At 39.6% G+C, this 18245-nt stretch overlaps 1 protein-coding gene across 7 annotated transcripts in view; it reads left to right on the forward strand.

Annotated features, from left to right (window-relative positions):
* Positions 1-18245, forward strand: part of ATP8A1 (ATPase phospholipid transporting 8A1) — a 241893-nt gene that overhangs the window by 203324 nt on the left and 20324 nt on the right. For all 7 annotated transcript variants that reach the window (XM_073342153.1, XM_073342148.1, XM_073342147.1 and 4 more), the window contains 2 exons: positions 440-496; positions 1070-1177. In XM_073342153.1, coding sequence (XP_073198254.1) covers positions 440-496; positions 1070-1177 — 165 coding nt within the window. The remainder of the gene's footprint in view (positions 1-439; positions 497-1069; positions 1178-18245) is intronic.

Consider the following 18245-nt stretch of genomic DNA (forward strand, 5'->3'; position numbering starts at 1 on the left):
TCTCACACTCCTTTCCACCTACTATTACATTGAAGTCCCTTATATGATTGTGTAGATGGATCTTTTCTGCATTGCCTCCTCCAGCTCTTCTTAGAAATGTTCCATTTCTTCCACTTGCTGCATGAGAGCATACACCTGAATAATTTTAATCGTTCATTCATTCATTATTTCATGTTTTTATGAATGAAATAATAACAATATAAAAAAGGAATGAAAATCATGTTTTATAAGTTTTAAGATACCATATGCATGATTGCTATTTTAATGGGTCATAAACTGAATAATAATGCATGTGATTTTTTTCATGTGCATTACCATTAAATGTTAAACATAAGCCCTTTGTGGGTCTTTTTATTTTGAATTCCTGTGTTCCATTAATAGTTTAAGGACAATCAGACTTATTAAAGAAAAATAACAGATTTCTCTCCTTTTTTAATAGTTTGTGGTGATAACAGTGTGTTTAAAAGCTGGATTAGAGACTTCATATTGGACCTTGGTAAGAAAATGCTTATTATTCGTGCTCTCAAATACACTATAAAAATATGTGATAGATTACATTTCCTTATTACATTATTATTTATTGCCACTAATAATTATTACATTTATCACCCAAATTATGCTAGGCACTTTACAGTATCAAGTAAAGATACAATGCATGCCTCAAAGATCTTATATATATACTCTGAAATGACAAAATATTGTGGGTCAAAAACAAATGAAAAGCAATGAAGAACAGGGATTTAGGACAAGGATTAAAATAATATCACGTGGTTATGCAGTGAGGCACAAGTTGGATGTAATCACTAAGCTGTATGGGAATTTTTTTAATTTACTTTTGAAAATAAGTATTATTTTGCTCCAACTAAAGGGGCAGTAATAGTTTTACCATTCGCTTAGCAGGCACAGAGTTGGGCCAATGCTGGGCACTTTTGAAAAATCTCACTTGTCAGAATTGCACTGTAAACTTCCAAGGAAAAAGACCATCTTTCTTATGGTGTACTGTATAGCACTGAACTCATTGTAGGCACTGAATAAATATTACATATGTTTTGATTGTTCTATTTTTCAGTTTAGCCATATAGCAATATGGGGAAGCATTGCGCTTTGGGTAGTGTTTTTTGGAGTCTACTCATCCTTGTGGCCTGTCATTCCTATGGCACCTGACATGTCCGGGGAGGTAAGTGTGTCTTTTAACTAATGTTAAATGTCTTTCTCCAAATCTCTGCATAAAATGTGGTTGAAATGCTCACTTAGGGTTTGATCTTTATTGGATTGTACTGTTTGCTGCAGGGACAAGAGAAAATTGTGAGGATTTTTCCCAACATTTGAGAGGATTTTTTAACACTGCCACAGCATATTGGGGATTTGGGGGGGTGCTGGTAAGTGAAAAATGCCAATTAACTAAGAGGGAGAGTGTTTGGGTTCAGGACGGGGTGCAGGGCTGGGGGTTGGGACACGGAAGTGAGTGTGGGGTGTAGGCTCTGGGAGGGAGTTCGGGTGCGGGCAGGAGCCTGAGGCAGGGAATTGGGGCTTGGGATGCTGGATCCAGGGGATGCTCACCTCGGGCAGCTCCTGGCAAGCAGCGACCTGTCCCAGCTGCTCCTAGGTGGAGGCACGGCAGGCGGCTCTGCACACTGCCCCAACCGCCCCGAGCACTGGCTGTGCAGCTTCCATTGGCCGGGAACCACGGCCAATGAGAGCTGCGGGGGTGGCGCCTGCAGGTGGAGGCAGTGCGCAGAGCTGCCTGCTGCATCTCCGCCTAAGAGCAGCCGGGACAGGTCACCGCTTGCAGGGAGCCGCCCAAGGTGAGCGGCCCCCAGATCTCGCACCTCCTCCTGTGCCCCAAGCCCCCAACCGCACCCAAACTCCCTCCCAGAGCCTTCGCTCCGCATCCACTCCTGCGTCCCAATCCCCTGCCTGCCCAGCACCAACTGGACTTTCAATGAAGATCAGAAATGCCAGTTTATAGAGATTTTGGGTTGGTGAAGTGCTGGATAAAGCAGCTTTTACTGTACCTTGGCAAGTTTTAGTTTTCATTGAGAAAGTTTCACACAACTTAGTGAATTAAAAATTTTGGCAGTGGAATTATTTGGATGGGGACTTTTTTCATATATGGATATAACTGCAGAAGTACATTTGTTAATATTATAACATCTTTCTTTGCACCATAAGAAGACCAGACATATATTTTAACGAAATCTTAAATTTTGCAGAAATTATTAAACCCTCCAAAAATTTCAGAAACCCTAAATCACAGAATCCATTGACTTTCATACCCATAGTTTTCTCCTGTCTGTTATTTTTTTCCTTAGAATGTATTATTGTACTCCATTTTTCAACCATTTTAATGGTAATTTTGTATTTCTCTTTCAATTGTATGCTGAAGAATTTTAGTATTGGTCCAATCCTGCAAACCATACTCAAATTTTCCCCTTCTACTAGTTAGTTCTTCAGACAAAGTGGTGTAGCGGTCTGTGCTGCAGTGCTTGAAGGTTTTGGGTTGAAACCTTGATGATGATGTTGCACTTTGGGGAGTTGTTACAATAACACATAACAGAATTTGGTTTGCCTTTTTTCTTTTTTTAAAAAAGCCTAGGAAGTTAAATGCAGGAAAACCATGGTAAATTAAATTTATTTATTTAAAACTTTGTTGAAAGATGTTAATTTGTGCGCTGAATGAGGCAGGGAGCTTATGGGAAAAATAATACATAATCATGTAATTAAAGACTGCCTACACACAAGGGGGCCAAATTACAATTTCATGGGCAACCTTAAATCATTTCCAAACCTTTGCCACCTGAATAACTTTATTATAACATTTTTATGTGATATATACATAGAGAGAGAGGGTGGAATGGTGTCCCACAAACATATTATCAGAATGATCTTAGGAGGGTCCCATTGCTCACAAATAATGAAGCAGATCATCTTAAACAACTGCCATTAAAACTAACATATTACATCATCATGTATTCTTTAAATGCCACATATTTTACAGAAAAACTCCAGGGGGTATTGTAGGCTGGGAGCACAAAAAGCGTGTGGCCATTTCACTCCTCTGCAAAGAGTGCAACATGCTTTTTCTCTGTGTCCAATCTCCTTCAGAGAAGCTAGTATTGCTATGAGCATGAGCTTTTGCCCAAGGAAGTGTAGTTTATCACACAGCTGTGCATTTTGAATATCCCCACTACTAATTCCACAAGTCCAGTGTTATGCCAGGGTAGGGTGACCAGAGAGCAAGTGTGAAAAATGGGGACAGAAAGAGGGGTGGGTAATAAGTGCCTATATAAGACAAATCCCAATATGAGGACTGTCCCTATAAAATCGGGACATCTGGTCACACTACACCAGGGTAAAATTTCTATTTTCTGGAAAGGTTGAGATACAATTTTGGATGATACAAAATGTTGAGGCAGATGAAGCATTTTGGAGATAGGTTTCCAAAAACGGACGTGCTTTCCCTACTTAAAAATGTTTCAAACTTTTTGGCTCATAATAATTCCAAAGCAGCTTGACTACAAACCCATAATTATTTTATTTAATTTGTTGTAATGAAACATGGTTCCTTTGCTTGTTTAGAGTACGATTAATAAGGTGATTATTTTGTTATTAAAATCAGTTTGTATTTACATTAGAAAACCTGCAGTGTTCCTAAGTCCACACATTGCTTTTCTAAGAGCTTAGGAAATCTGTACCAGCTAAATGCTAGATTCCTGAACTACTCGTAAGTAAAGTTTTCATTTTAGGAAGTCATCCCTCGGATTTCTCAACTTGTTGTCTATGGCCAAAGCCAGTCCCATCCAGCTGATAGTACGGGTGCAGCTCAGACTCATGCCACTGCTGGATTAATTTGCATCCAAAGAGTTAAAAGTGTTAACATGAGTCTGAAACTGTCCTAAATTTAAAAAAATTAAACAAGTTTTTGGGGTTTGGTATACAGAGACCTCAGCTTACTTAGTGCTATGGCAAACACATAATTAAAAATATTTTAATCCTTCATTAAAGATGGGTAAGGGAGGAAAAAGCAGTTAAAGCATTTGAAATGTTGAAGTATTAAGTAAGGCTTTCATTTCAACAAGATTCCTTAGTCCCTTTCCCTTTTGTTGGACAGAGTCTTTAGAAGGAAAAAAAGCCATGTTTGACAGTCTCTTAGATGGTAATAACTATACTTTTGGGGGTAAAGAGAAGTTAGTTAAAATGGGCTGGAGCTGATGTTGTTGCTGTTATTAAAGTCTGATCCCTTTTGCTAGAAGACAAAAAGAAATAAACACACACAAAAGGGGGAAGAGAAAAGGAAAGCAAAAATAGAAAAAGCAGCTTCTATCTCTGATGTAAACTCTCACTTGCAATTTCAGCTACTAGAGAAATACAGGCACAGCACCTGGTCTTATCAGCCGCTCAGAAACCAGGCAAACTTGTATCGGCATTGGGCTATTTAATGCGTTGAATTTAGAGGCTTCTTTTTGGTAACAGACTTACAGCATTATTGCAGAATATACAGTCTTGGACAACAAAGCCTTATTATGTCCTTATTAGACAGAAGGAAAAAGAAGAGACAGATAGGAAAGAGAAGACATAAAATGAGGAAAGAAAAGGACACACAAAGGGTGAGAGTATTAGAAAGTCTTACATCCAAGATGGTGTTCAGGATTTATCCAGAGCCAGTGGAGATGGTAACATCACCTGGTTCCCTCTCTTAGCCTGGTCTGGTCAGAACATCTTTCTTCTTTCAGAGTTAGGATGAAGATGGTGGGGGTGGCATCTATGATGGTGAAGCTTATTCCTTCCCCTGCTCTTGTCTTTCAGTCAGCCAGTGTCACAGTCACCTCCTTCTGTTCATCTATATTTTCCTCACAACATCTCTTTTTTTAAGAACCCCCAAAGGGGAGTGATGGATGGAATAACCTGTCCTCTCATTATTTTGTCTACCAATTAGGCCTACTTTTCAACATACCAACTTTGATTCACTGATTTTCGGTTCCACAGTTCTCTTGTTTACCAAGTATGATCTTAACACAGTCCTTGAGTTATATCAGTAGGCCTTTTTCTTTGGACTGTCTCACTTTTGTACCATTTCCCATCAACATTTGTTGTTATAGGTTCCTGTGACATTTTATGAACTTACACTCACTTTTTACAGGTGAGCTCACAATTTGGGTAAATTTTGTAGGCCCAGTTATCACAACTGCACTTCATTTCATCATAATCTGGATGCCACCTTATAGACATAGTGGTTCCTGACAGGGTGGAATTCTGTAGACACAATATATCAGAGTAGGTAGCTTGAGACCTCTTGGCCTCGAATAAGCCATTTAACAAAAATATTGTAGTTGTAGTTGGTAGACAAGATCGTGGTGTGGTGCAAACAAACATGTATGTCCATTTGCTTGCCTGCACAAATACTGCTTGACAACTTTCTTCACCTGTCTGAGTCAACCATAAAGATTAACTCCATCAACATACATTTGGCAGCTATTTCATTAATTAGTCAAAGGCAGATCAATGTTTCCTCAGTCTCTTGTCCTCTGTTTTGCATGGGGGCTTGAGCTAGTCAAAAAATAAGGATGTGATTTGCACAAAAGTTTTTATGAAAGTGGTCACTTCTTTTTTAGAAATTTTGAATTTCTAAATGATTTTTACTAGCTGTACTCCTTACAAAGCTGATGAATACTTCTTTTAAAACCTATGAAGCTCAAGTTTTATTGAACATGGAAGGTCATTTTTCTAGCGGCAGAGACTTCAGTATGTAGAGTGATTTGGCTTCAGACTGATTCACTGAATACCAAGTTTTACAAAGAGAAAGGGGTGCTGCAGACTCATCCTAAAATTAGTTTCCGAGGTGATGACAGACTTCCACTTTAATGGGCCTATTATCCTGCCAGTATTCTTCTCACATCCTCATTCTCATCCTGCTGAAGAGGTGCAGCTTCAGCCAAAGTTCTTTCACTGGTGATGGTCATATGGGACTTACTAAAAGGTTTTTAGGGTGCCAGTTTAACACCAAGGTAGCATATGACTACCAATGTGAAGAGGAGGAGGCTTGGTCTCCTACCTGCTGACACTTTTGTCCCAGGAACCAAAACACTAGAGCTGGTTGAAAATTGGAGGGTTAGGATGGGGAATTGTGAAAAATTTGTTCCTTGATTTTTCACCAAAAAATTTAGAATTTTTAAATTTTCAAGCAGCTTTACAAAATACCTTTAGAGTTATAGTTGTTCTGTCTGTCTCACACTAGAACTGGGAATCCTGCATGGGGATATGAGGGCTCTGGGATGGGGCCAGGGATGAGGGGCTCAGGGCTGGGTCAGAAGGTTGGGGTGTGGGGGGGTGCTCTGGCTGGGGGTGCAGGCTCTGGGGTGGAGCTGGGGATGAGGGGTTTCGGGTGCAGTGGGGCTCCCCCCGAGCTCTCTCTCCCCTCAGCAGCACCTAGGCTGGGGAAGAGGTGCCTCTCCCCTGGCCATGGCAGGTCCTGGGCAGGGGCCACGAGATAGGCGCTTCTTCCCTGGCCACAGCAGGTCCAGGCCGGGCTGAATTGGGGCTGGGGAAGGGGCGCCTGTCCCCCAGCCATGGTAGGGTCGGGCCAGGGCTGAGCCAGGGGAGGGGCACCACAGCAGGTTCGGGGCTTGGTGAAAGGCATCTCTCCCTGCCACAGCCCTGAGCGGCGCTTAATAGGCAGCTGTGCAGCCACACAGCTTACAAGGAATTTAGCCCCTGGTATAGGTAAAATTGACAGGAGGAACAGCTAAGTATAGCCAGCACTGGTGGGTAAAAGGCTTTGCTTCCCCCACCTCAAGCCCTCACCATCTTTATCTTTGGCATTCTTTATGTGCTTTATTTTATTTTGAACCTTTACAGTTAAGCACATTAAATTTCATTTTCCACCTCTTGAGTCTATTCTAGTAAGTAAAGCAACTACATCCTTCTCAGTCTTAGCTACAGATTCTAACATGGTAGAGCTTGAAATATTAAATGCTCATAGGAAATTGTCATAAGATCTCTTTTCTACCATGAGGGATTATAGAAGTAGCAGAAAACCTTGTGATTTCAAGTGAAGGAATTTTGACATAAAATGTGTGAGAGAAAATGAGGGAAACATTTCAAAATTTCCTGTGACCTCACAGTAACTTTCCAGTCTGTGTAATGTGATCTGTATTACACAGTATAATGTTTAACTTTAGTAACAATAAACCTTTCAATGGGCTTCACTGTATTTGTTGCCCATAAGTACTGAATGAATACTTCCACACTAGACAATCTCCTTTACAGATCATTTTCCTGAAATTTTGCCTGCCAGCATTGTGTTTTTATAAATTATCAGAAAGGAAACACAATTCTTTGTAGTCACTTGTGGTTACATTTATTAGGGAGATGATCTGTTTGACACCACTACAGAGAAACCAGACATATCCTGGGATTTTCACTTGTCCCACCTAAAAAAGGGAAAAGAAAAGAAAGATACTTTTTAGATGCCTAATTCTTGTAATCTCTCATAATTTGCAACTTTTTAATTGTAGACAGTATACATGCTTCCCCCAAACCTTCATCTTGACCTTGCTGACCCCAGAAGCATAGGTAAGCATGGAATGTGGGTAGGAGAAAAAGGTCTGTTATTATGAGGAGGTGTTGGAAGAGTTGGCTTCCCACAGCCTCCCTATCAGCTGTCTGAACCAGCAGCTTCTCAAGGCAATGCTGCTGTCTGCCTCCCAGCAACACTGTCTTGAGCACTCAGTCACTATAACTGTTGCAGGGCCACCAGCATCTCCTCTCCCTACCTTCCCTTCTACTTGCAACTCCAACCCACCAATAGCTCTCTTGCCGTCCCCCTCCCCTCCCCGGAACCATAACCTCCTCCTTTTCCCATTTGCATGGAACTCTGACTTGTTCCTTCCAGAGCTCCACATTCAGCTCACCTCATGCAGCTTCCAGCAGCTTGTTTACTTATGCCAGCATCCACATACACACTCCTTCTCTAACCCTATTCAGATCAGTTATCTCCATTTACTGCCCACCCCCCCAGACTCCCTTGTTGACCATTCCCTCCTTTCCCCTACTCCCACTCATTGCCCCCATGCTTATTCCCCTACCCCCTTTCCACCACTCACTGCCTCCCTACTCCTTTACTCCCTTCCACACTCACTGCCCACCCAGAATCTCACCCACAGCTCCGTGCTAGCTCCCACTCATTGCACCCCAGAATACCCTGGACATCCTTTTTAGCCAAACTTTCCTGTCTCCGTTTCCAGCATCTACCATCCGCTATCTGTATCCCACCATAGGCATAATTCCCACCACCATAAAAATCTCCTATGAACTTCTTACCATCTGGAGGCATGACATCCCAACTTTGATGGGCTTCATAAGATACTGAGAGTCTGCCTTGTATCATCACTCAGAACCAGGAAACATTGCTGCATCCAAGCCTAGGCATTCCGTCCCTGACAACTTAGCTCTTGACAAGGTAAAGATATTTAGGATTGTTGTTGCTGTGCAAGTGACTCATGTCCTCCTGGAATCACGGAAGCCATCCATCCAAAGAATTTACAATTCCAGTTGGAAAATATTTGTGGTTTGATGCAGTCAGGGCCAAGTGCTGCACAAAACTGCTTGACTACCTTCATACACTGTCTGATGCTAACTTACCGACTAATTCCATCCAGTATATATAGTAGCTATTGTGTTCTGTTATCTACTAGTTGAAGGTAGACAAGTGAGCACCTGGTCATCAGGTTAATTTGGCACTTGGCATTTTTAAATACGTGCGTCAAAAAGCTTCCTGTATCATGGTATATTAATGTGGTCATGGAAAAGATGATGAAAACTTCTATTGAACCACTCAGTTTCTTTAAACTTAAGTTTCTTACACAAAGTTTTTTCCTGGTGGCAGCAACTTCTACAAGCAAGTTTAAAGCTCTCGTGATTGATCCAGATTTTACAAAGATAGTGTGGTGCTCCAGGCTCATCAGAGTTTCCTCTCCAATATGGTGACTGTTTTTCACTTTAATGAGTCTGTCTTTTTAACATTCTTGTCACCTTTGCACACCCATTCCAGTGAAACCCTTCTCCATACACTTGATGTTAAAATGTCAAGATTCTGCTTGGAGCACACTAAAGCCCTTAGAAAGTCCACCAAACTTTTTGTTTCTTCTGACATCAGTTCACTTGACAATGCTGTTAGTAAAATGACCATGTAACTGTCTGGTTGAATTTCATATTGCAGAGACCTGCCTGTTCTAAAACTAGTAGACCAGGTCAAGGTTCACAAGGCTCACCGCAGCCTTCTACAAGAATATTTTTATCACATACCTTTATAAATCTATTTTGACTGACTTAAGTTATATCAAAGTATGGCACTCTTTGTCCAAAATAAGAGTGTCCATAAACAGACTTGCACCAAAATAACTAAAGGCATGAATAAAACCAATGTAGTTACTTTGATTCCCATATCTGTGGAGACGCGACCTTACACTGAGGAACTCAGATTCAAGAGTAAAAAATTCTGTTGGAATGATATCTTCAGATAATCAAAATTACAAGTAAGTAATTTTCCGTTTTTCTCTTTGAGTCTGGTTCCTTCTACATAGTTTTCATAATTCAGGCTAACTGCTGGGTCATATTTGTACCCCACATACTTTACTACTCTTTTTGACTTTCTACCAACCTGTATCCAGTATTATAAAATATATACAGAAGCCTGGTAATGTTAACAAAGGGAACAGGAACAAGTGCTTGCATTATATTTTAAAACTATAGTATTTTCTAATTGTATAACCATATATAGCAAATCTGGCTTGCTTAAACATCTAAAAGTAAAGTCCATAACTCTTTATATCTATTGTGGCATTTTATTTATTTTGTAGAATGAGTTTTGCTTTACCAGATGATTTTGTACAAACATTTTTCCTTTGCCAGACTCTCTGAAAGTCATAAAACTACATTATAACAGGGTCAGGTGAAAAAGCATTTTTAATCTACAATACAGTGTACTGCCAGGTGAAATGCTATTTGTGTTTTTCTATATTCCATATTATAGCTATTGGGGGGAAAATAACTGATCTTGTGGTCACTTATTTGTGGTATATTTCTGTAATTAATCTAGTTATGTTGCAATAAACTTCTACATTTAAAGTTTCCTACAACATACATAATTCTAATCAAAGTAGTTATTGGTTGTTCATGTTTCAGTAGAGTATAAATGTGATAGGAGATAGATATTTTATAACCAAAAGGTTCTGTAGATCTCATGCAGATAATACTTCATTTTGTTTAGAGGAGCACTAAAAGAAGAAAACAGCTTGACTTAAAAAATGATTAAATAGGAAAATTTTGCTGTGATATAGTTAGCTGGTATAGTTGTCTCCCTCTCCTCAAACAAACATGGATGTGATTTAAGAGAAGGAGGCATTTTTAAAAACCCTGACTTGTATATGTTCACACCAGTACAACAATTTATGAGGCAAGGCACGCTCCAGAGAAAGTACTGCGCTGTATAAACTTATGCTACCTGCCTTTCATAATTGTCTGAACGACGCTGTTGGGTGCTTATGTATTTTTAAAGTGAGGATTGAGCTTTTCTATTTTTGCCACTGTGATTAGTAAACCAGATTAAAAATATAAAACTTACTGCAACAAGAAACAGTTTGTATCGAAATTAATAACAAAAGCTCTGTATCTGCAGAACTGTTTAAATTTATTGTGGTACTGTAGACGTGCACTGTAAAATTCTCCAGAACACCATCTGTTTCTGCTCCATCTGGCCTAAGGGATCTATAAAACTACTGAAGGAAATTGAAGTTAAGGAACAAGCATGTGTTTTACAGAATTTCAGATCATTTGATTGAGGTTTGTAGAATCCCTGTGAAAAACAATAAAACTCTTTGTTGGACATTTTAGCTGCACCCTGTAGGAAAGGTATTACTATAGTATATTAACAGTATTAGTTTCTGAAATATTGCTTCAGTCTGTATTATCCTACATAATAAATTATCTTACATATGGAATTGCACTGTTAAAATATTTCATATTCATCTTTTAATTATTATTCTATAAATAATAAAATTAAACTTCTTGAGAAAAGAAAAAATGTAGATGTTTATCAAAGTTAAAGTACTTAGACAAGTACCCTCCAGGGAAGAACTTACTTGCAGTCTCAGTTTTTTATCTAATAGAGCAAAGCACAACGTTCAGACTAATAAAAGATGCTGTTGGTTGATATTTCTACTGTCCCTAACATTTTTAAAAATATCTAGGGACATTATTCAAATCTCTCTCTTCAGGAACATAGGCTAAATAAAAGTCATACTTACAACACTGTAGTTTTAGGAAATAACTTCACAGTATTTTTCCTAAATATTGCTGGGAAAAGAGAAAGATATACATAATTTATTGCAGTACATCAGGTTTTGAGAACATCTGCAAACCCCAAAAATGTGCAGACTAGTTATTTCCTATTAAACTCTTTGTGTTAGAAGAAACCAGAGAAATGGATATCTTTCTTTACCTTCAAATATTTTTTAAATTAGATACAAAATGCAAAATATGCTGCGTGACCATTACAATATGTAGCATGATGTCGAATGTCTTGTAGTACATAACTAACAAAGCAAAAACAGCATAAGCCAGCTAAATAAAAAATGTTAATGGTCTGGATGAATTTGTTTTTCAGCAGATGGTGTAGATCACAATTTTATTTAACATATTGTAGGCATACAGGTGAAAAAGTAATAGCCTAGAAAGTATAATGGAAGATGTCACTGGGGCAGGTGAGGGGCCCAGCTAGAGCCTGTGTGCCCCCGTGGCTCCCCGTTAACAGTTGGGCTGCGCCCACCCTGCTCAGAGCCTCCCCGCTCCCAGTCCAGCTAGTGCCTTGGCTTCCCACTCCCAGCTGGGCTGCACCCTCCCTGCTGGCAGCCAGCCTGCTGCACTGAGGCTCCTTGCAGGGAGCCCTGATACTGCCCGTAGGCTCCCAGCTCCCTATTCTTACCAGGGAGCCCCACTGCTCCCCCAGACTCTCCACTCCCTGCCGCAGCCAGGCTTTTGTTGGAGAGCTACGCACCCAGAGTCTGGGTGGTTCCCGGCAGGGAGCCAGGAGCTTTGGTGCAGCTAGTGGTCAACATTACCCAAAAGAGCCACAGTAGTGTGAATTCATTGTTTCATTCAGTGTAATACCATATATTCATATTTAAATATTATTACAGGGGAACTATTGTGTGTGTGTGTGTGTGTGTGTGTGTATAGATAGATAGATAATTCTCACAGCAAAATGACTGACCAAGTATTATTATTTTATCAACTACAATTGGTTAATAACATAGTAAAAGCATCCTGATTGGTTAATAATTAAATCACTCAGTGTTTTAATATCATGTGCTGCAAAGAGCTGCAGGAGACACATTAAAGAGCCACTTGCGACTTGCAAGCCTCAGTTTTACTATCACTGATCTAGATACAGAGTATGATGCATCAGTAGTAGCCAACACTTAGGTCCTTCCTGTTAGCTGAGCCTCTGCAATCAATTATTTTAACTCTTCCCTGTAATTGGGCAGGATCTTATCCAAGAAGTCTGATACTATGTGTCAATTAAAACAGTCATATCTAGAACTTGGTAGTTGGTATTCAAAGTTGTACATAGCAGATAAATAGCTCTTCCTAACGAAAAGATGTAGATCTAGATGCTTTGGCTCCTTCTTCTTCTTAGGAGTAGATTTGAATGTTTTGTGTCTTGTTCTCGCCTGAGCTGCTATGACAACCAAGGAACCTGGTGCAAGATGGGAATAAAAATATTCAAAACCCACAGAGGGAACTTTGTGTCTCCTGTCCATCATTTTTGTAGTTGTAAGTATGGAGGCTGGAGTTTGCTATAATTGAGCCAGTTCCAGAAGGCCCTTATTGACTGGCATAGCAAGTTTTTCAGGAAGAGAAGAATGTAAGATGTCCAGCAATTTGTGGGCATTTTCGTAGACTCTGTTGGGATCTCCAACACCTCCATCATTTTGCAAAGGAGATCCTGAAATGCCCTCTAGTCATCAGGTGATGTAGAGGATGGCACCACATCTTCATCAGGTGACAAAGATGATTTGTGAGCAGTTGTGATTTCAGCAGGTTGGTGCTAGAGTTGCTCTTTCTCAGAAATTTGTGCTGGTGAAATCTCTGTAGCAGGAACATGAGACAGTTGTTGTTGAGGATGATCTCTAGATAATTCTTGTGGAGAAGGTGATCTTACTCTTGATACAGCAAAGAAGTTATGCCTTGTAGCATGATGAACATACCACAGTGCCTATTAAGGCCAGGAATGAAGTCCATATGGTTACTGAGTGAGTGACCAAGGAAGGGGATACTAGACAGCGGGTCCTTCCCAGAACACCCTTAGATTATGGTGACCCTTAACTGTGGAGTCTACTGGAAAAATATGAGTCATGGAGGGGGTGCCCTAGGAGAATAAGGAAGTGAACGATGCTCACTGATATCTGAGACAGATAAGTAATAAGAATCTTCCTCTTGTAAAGGATGAGCAGCCCTCATTCAGGTCTGAAGTTTAGACTCTCAGGGAGCTTTTTAGTCAGTACCGAAGACATCCCAGTACCAATGGCTGTGGTACTGGCTCCATCAGTGTTACAAATGAAGACAATAAAGTAAATTTGGGAAGGGCTGAAATAGCCAAATCTGCCAGTACCATAATTCTTGGTACCAATGGCATCAAAACTAAGATAAAAGTCAGTATGGTCAGTACCAGAGTTGGCAGTTCTGAAAAAGGCAGTACCAAGAATGTCAGCACCAAGGTCAAATTGCTGGCCACCATAGAGTCATAGAAGATTAGGGTTGGAGGAGACCTCAGGAGGTCATCTAGTCCAATCCCCTGCTCAAAGCAGGACCGACCCCAACTAAATCTAAAAACTAAAGAAGTTTTTAAGGTCAGGCTTGACAAAGCCCTGGCTGGGATGATTTAGTTGGGATTGGTCCTGCTCTGGGCAGGGGATTGGACTAGATGGCCTCCAGAGGTCCCTTCCAACTCTGTTATTCTATGATTCTATGAAATCATCCCAGCCAGGGCGTTGTCAAGCCAGACCTTAAAAACCTCAAAGGATGGAGATCCACCACCTCCCTAGGTAACGCATTCCAGTGCTTCACCACCCTCCTAGTGAAATAGTTTTTCCTAATATCCAACCTAGACCTCCCGCACTGCAACTTGAGACCATTACTCCTTGTTCTATCATCTGCCACCACTGAGAACAGCCTAGCTCCAGCACAGAAAGCCCCTGATGCAGTACCTTAATCGCCATATACAAGTCTGAGATAACAATGAGTGTCAGAGATCTGACCCCTGAGTCCTCACAGCTACCAGAGTAACCATGACTCAGCCTTGAGCTGCTCTTTTTAAAAACAGCAGAAAGAGGAGACCTCTCTCTCTCTCTTTAAGAAGTACATTTAACAGAGGGTCCTCTTTCGTGCTTCTTAGAGAAGTGGTGCAGGTACCTGCCCCTTTCAGATTGGGAAGAGGCAAAAACAGGAAGTTGCAGGAGAACACCACTGGGATATCTACAGTGCAGCTGGTGATACAATGTCTAGCTGCTAAAAATAACGGTATAGCTGCGGCATTGGCCCGCCACCCATGCTGTCACCCACCCTGGCACTCTACACTGCTCTTTTCAGTATGCTAGCTTGATCAAAGTTAGTGTGAGTATGTCTACCCGAGCTGGAAATTACACCCCCAGCTGTAGTGTAGACATACCCTTAGAGCCCTGGATGCCAAGGGCACTTTTTGCTGAGAACTGCTCCAACTCCAGTGTATCTCGTCTCATAGGGTACATCTGTACTTCTAAAAACCAGTGGCAGAAAGTCTCGGAGCCTAGGTTAACTGATTCGGTATCGCAGGACTCCTGCTTCAGGGCTAAAAATAGCAGTGTAGATGTGCCCAGGCTCTGTGACCCTCCCCAAGTCTCAGTGCCTGGGCTCCAGGAAGGAATGTCTATACTATCTTATAATGAAACTATTGCAATTGTGAATGACAGGGACACAGCTAAATCGACTCCATCTCACAGCCATAGACAGTAAGAAGGAATTGAGGATTGGTTGGTCATCATGCCCTGCTTATGCCCTTTGGTTGGCAGGCTTGAGGGCATGAAGGGTGAAGGTGCAGCCCAATGGACACTGCTGGCCAAAACATTGCAATCTCAAGTGCATGGGGCACATATAGACAATCACTTGAAGAAGAACAAGGTTTGAAGGAACAACTATCAAATGAGACCCTGAACTATTTGTGCATCAAATCTTACTCAACACCATATACCTTTTTGAATCTGTATGTTTATCTGAAAATGATACTCATCTGAAAATAAAACTCATTGTATACTAATTGGGCCAGGTGGGAGAGGACACCTACAGCTGTGTTTCTAATCATAGTTATGTTTATGTACCTATCTATAAATAATCCTTCAAAATACAGTTTTAAAAATAATATGTGCTGACAATATCAGATATTATTAATATTCATTAATCATGGACAAAATCCTGCAGTTTTTATTCAGTCCTTACTTGGACAAATTCTTATGTATTTCACAGGAATTTTGCTTGAGTGAGCACCTCAGGATTTTTCAGATAGCAATGGTTTTTTACTGCTTCCTTCTCCACTTGCTGACAGATTGCCTGATACTTCATTCCTGATGCTCTCCTCACCTTATTGTTGGCCTCTGCTTTGTATTGTGTACCACCAGGTTTGCGGGGGGAAGGGGAGGGTTGTATACATTTAATATGGTTTCTTTAGTGGAAGCTCTGTTTTCTAAGCTGTAAATATAAAGAAAGGGCTATGGAACTAACTACCAGAAAAGATAAAAATGACCTCTAACCTCACTGCATTGAGAACTAAATGCAAAACTCGTCTTCGGCTTCGCTGTGCCTCAGTTAGTTCGCTAACTATGGTGTGCACACATGCACACGTACGCAAAACCCAGCTATAAATTAATCAAGTTATTTCTCTGAGAAGGAAGAAAGAGGGAGAAACTGTTACTATTTCTATCCTTAAATACTGGGGAGGCATTCACATACCAGTACTACAGTGATGATAGCTAGATTAGATAAACTGAAAAGGCTTTATAAATCTTTCCACAGAATGGTTTTATTGCCCTTTCCAACTTTGTTGCCTCGCTTTTCTGATATCCTCATCCTTAAAAATGATTTGTCTGAATGTATCTGTAATGTTTCATAAATATAGTAAAGAGAGAGGGAATATTCTTATCTAATCATTTCAACTTGATATGTAATTTTCTGATAGTACATTATCCTTCAGTGCTTTTAAAAAGTTCTGCAGGCAGGGCTTTTAATATTCTACTGAATTAAAAAGTGATATGGTAACAATCTTCAGGAATTTTGTTTCTTTAAACAAAACTCAAACAGCATCAGGAAAAATTCCGTTAAAGCTACATTTATGAGCTATCTTAATTTATTTTAGAAAGTCTTAATTTTGAGAATCAACATTTGCAGCATATCCATGCTACTTAGACAGCAATTGTTTTCCCCCTGGGACCTGTTAGTCATACAATTTACTAGACTTTCTAACTCTTACTTCGGATTATTTTTGAATTCCCCTGGGAGCCACTTTTGTGGAAGATTCCATTTGGTTTCACAAGGCCTAAAGAGGAAAAAAACTTGGCATTGACCACTAATCTCACACATTAGGAACAATTTGTGAACCACGAACAGAGGCAGCCAGAGTCCATCCCCAGAACAGGCTGCTCCTGTTAGTGCCATTGTCTGAAAAGGATTGGTTTGCCATTTCCCAGATGACCTGCCTATGTGTAGAGAGATGTGAAAAGTTAGAGACAAAAATGGTTTATACAGAGTGAGGGGGGAGCTTTCTTGTACAGAAAGGAAGGAAATACCTCTGTGGGATTTTATTTTTTCCCTCTTCATCCAAAAAATACAAAGAGGCCCTCTGTCTTTAATGCGAATGTCGGCTTTAAATCTTTTAGGTTTGGATTAACTCTGCAAAAGAAAAAAAAATCTGACAGGCTTTCAAATATGACGCAGAAAAACTTTTTTTCTCAATTCGTGTTGTTCATTTGTAAAGCTAAAGGCTGGGTGGACTGAATAGTAGGCGCCAGTTGTTGCTTCATTCATAGTTAGCATTACAATAGTCAGAATTAACATCCTAAGACCTACATTATCACTTTTGCTGTTTCACTAGGAAACATTTAATAGAGTGGCTAAAGCAAGTATAGTTCTTTGCTGTTACTAAATTAAACTAAAAATATTATTAAAATTAATAATATAAAGTGATTCAGATCAAATTGTGATTTTTCTCTGCCATTTTTTGTTTAGGAAAATGTTGGTCTATAAAACTGTTACTTAAACTTTAACGTAAACTTTCAAAGCTTTTACAAAATGTAGTTTTGATAGGCATTTCCTATTAGTATTGATTTTAAGAATTGAGCATGTCACCAAGCATGTCAAGGGTCATGTTTTGGTTATAATATCAAGTGACTTTTATGTGAATAAATTTTTCTCCATTTTGTTACAGATATCTAAAAATATCTTTTTGGCTGAAGTTGCGAATTGTAGTTATTTTAATCCAAGCATTATTATTCATAATTTATAAATTTGTTTATAGGAATTATTCTGGCTAAAAACTAAAGTGCTCAGGGCATCCTCAGTCACCTGTAATAGCTATTATACTTATAAAACATGGATGTAGATAAAAAGGTACATTTGCAGTTTGCAGCTTGGCTAAAATTTTAAGTTTTCCAAGGAATACATGTATCTATCCACATGCACTCTGAAAATAAATAGGGCTATATTCACTACCTACATTATAATAAGACTTTGTGAAAACGACTTTCTCTTTCTAGACCGTAAGTAATGTACCACATACAGATCGGAAACAAATTTTAATGTATGTGTGCTAAAAAAAAAGAGTAATATTTAAGCTACTCATTCAAAGTGTCTGCATTTTTCCTTTAATTGGGGGTATTGCTAATATTAGTAAAATTTTGCAGTTGGTTTATTTCAATTAGGTGCTGCAAATTTAACCTTTAGAAGCAATTAGACTTCAAGAAATGAAATCAAAGAATTCAAATGCTGTTGTGTAGCAATGTTACTCTTAATCTCTGTGAAATCTAATTGCATTACAAAAGCATTTTTAATATTCTAATTACAAACAACTGACAATTTATTAATCATAGATCATTTTCTTTGCAATCATAATATCTCCAATGTAGATGCTTGGCATGTGTTACAAAGGCAAATTAAGATTATTT

Source organism: Lepidochelys kempii, chromosome 4 (genome assembly GCF_965140265.1).
Source record: "Lepidochelys kempii isolate rLepKem1 chromosome 4, rLepKem1.hap2, whole genome shotgun sequence".
Taxonomy (NCBI): Eukaryota; Metazoa; Chordata; order Testudines; family Cheloniidae; genus Lepidochelys; species Lepidochelys kempii.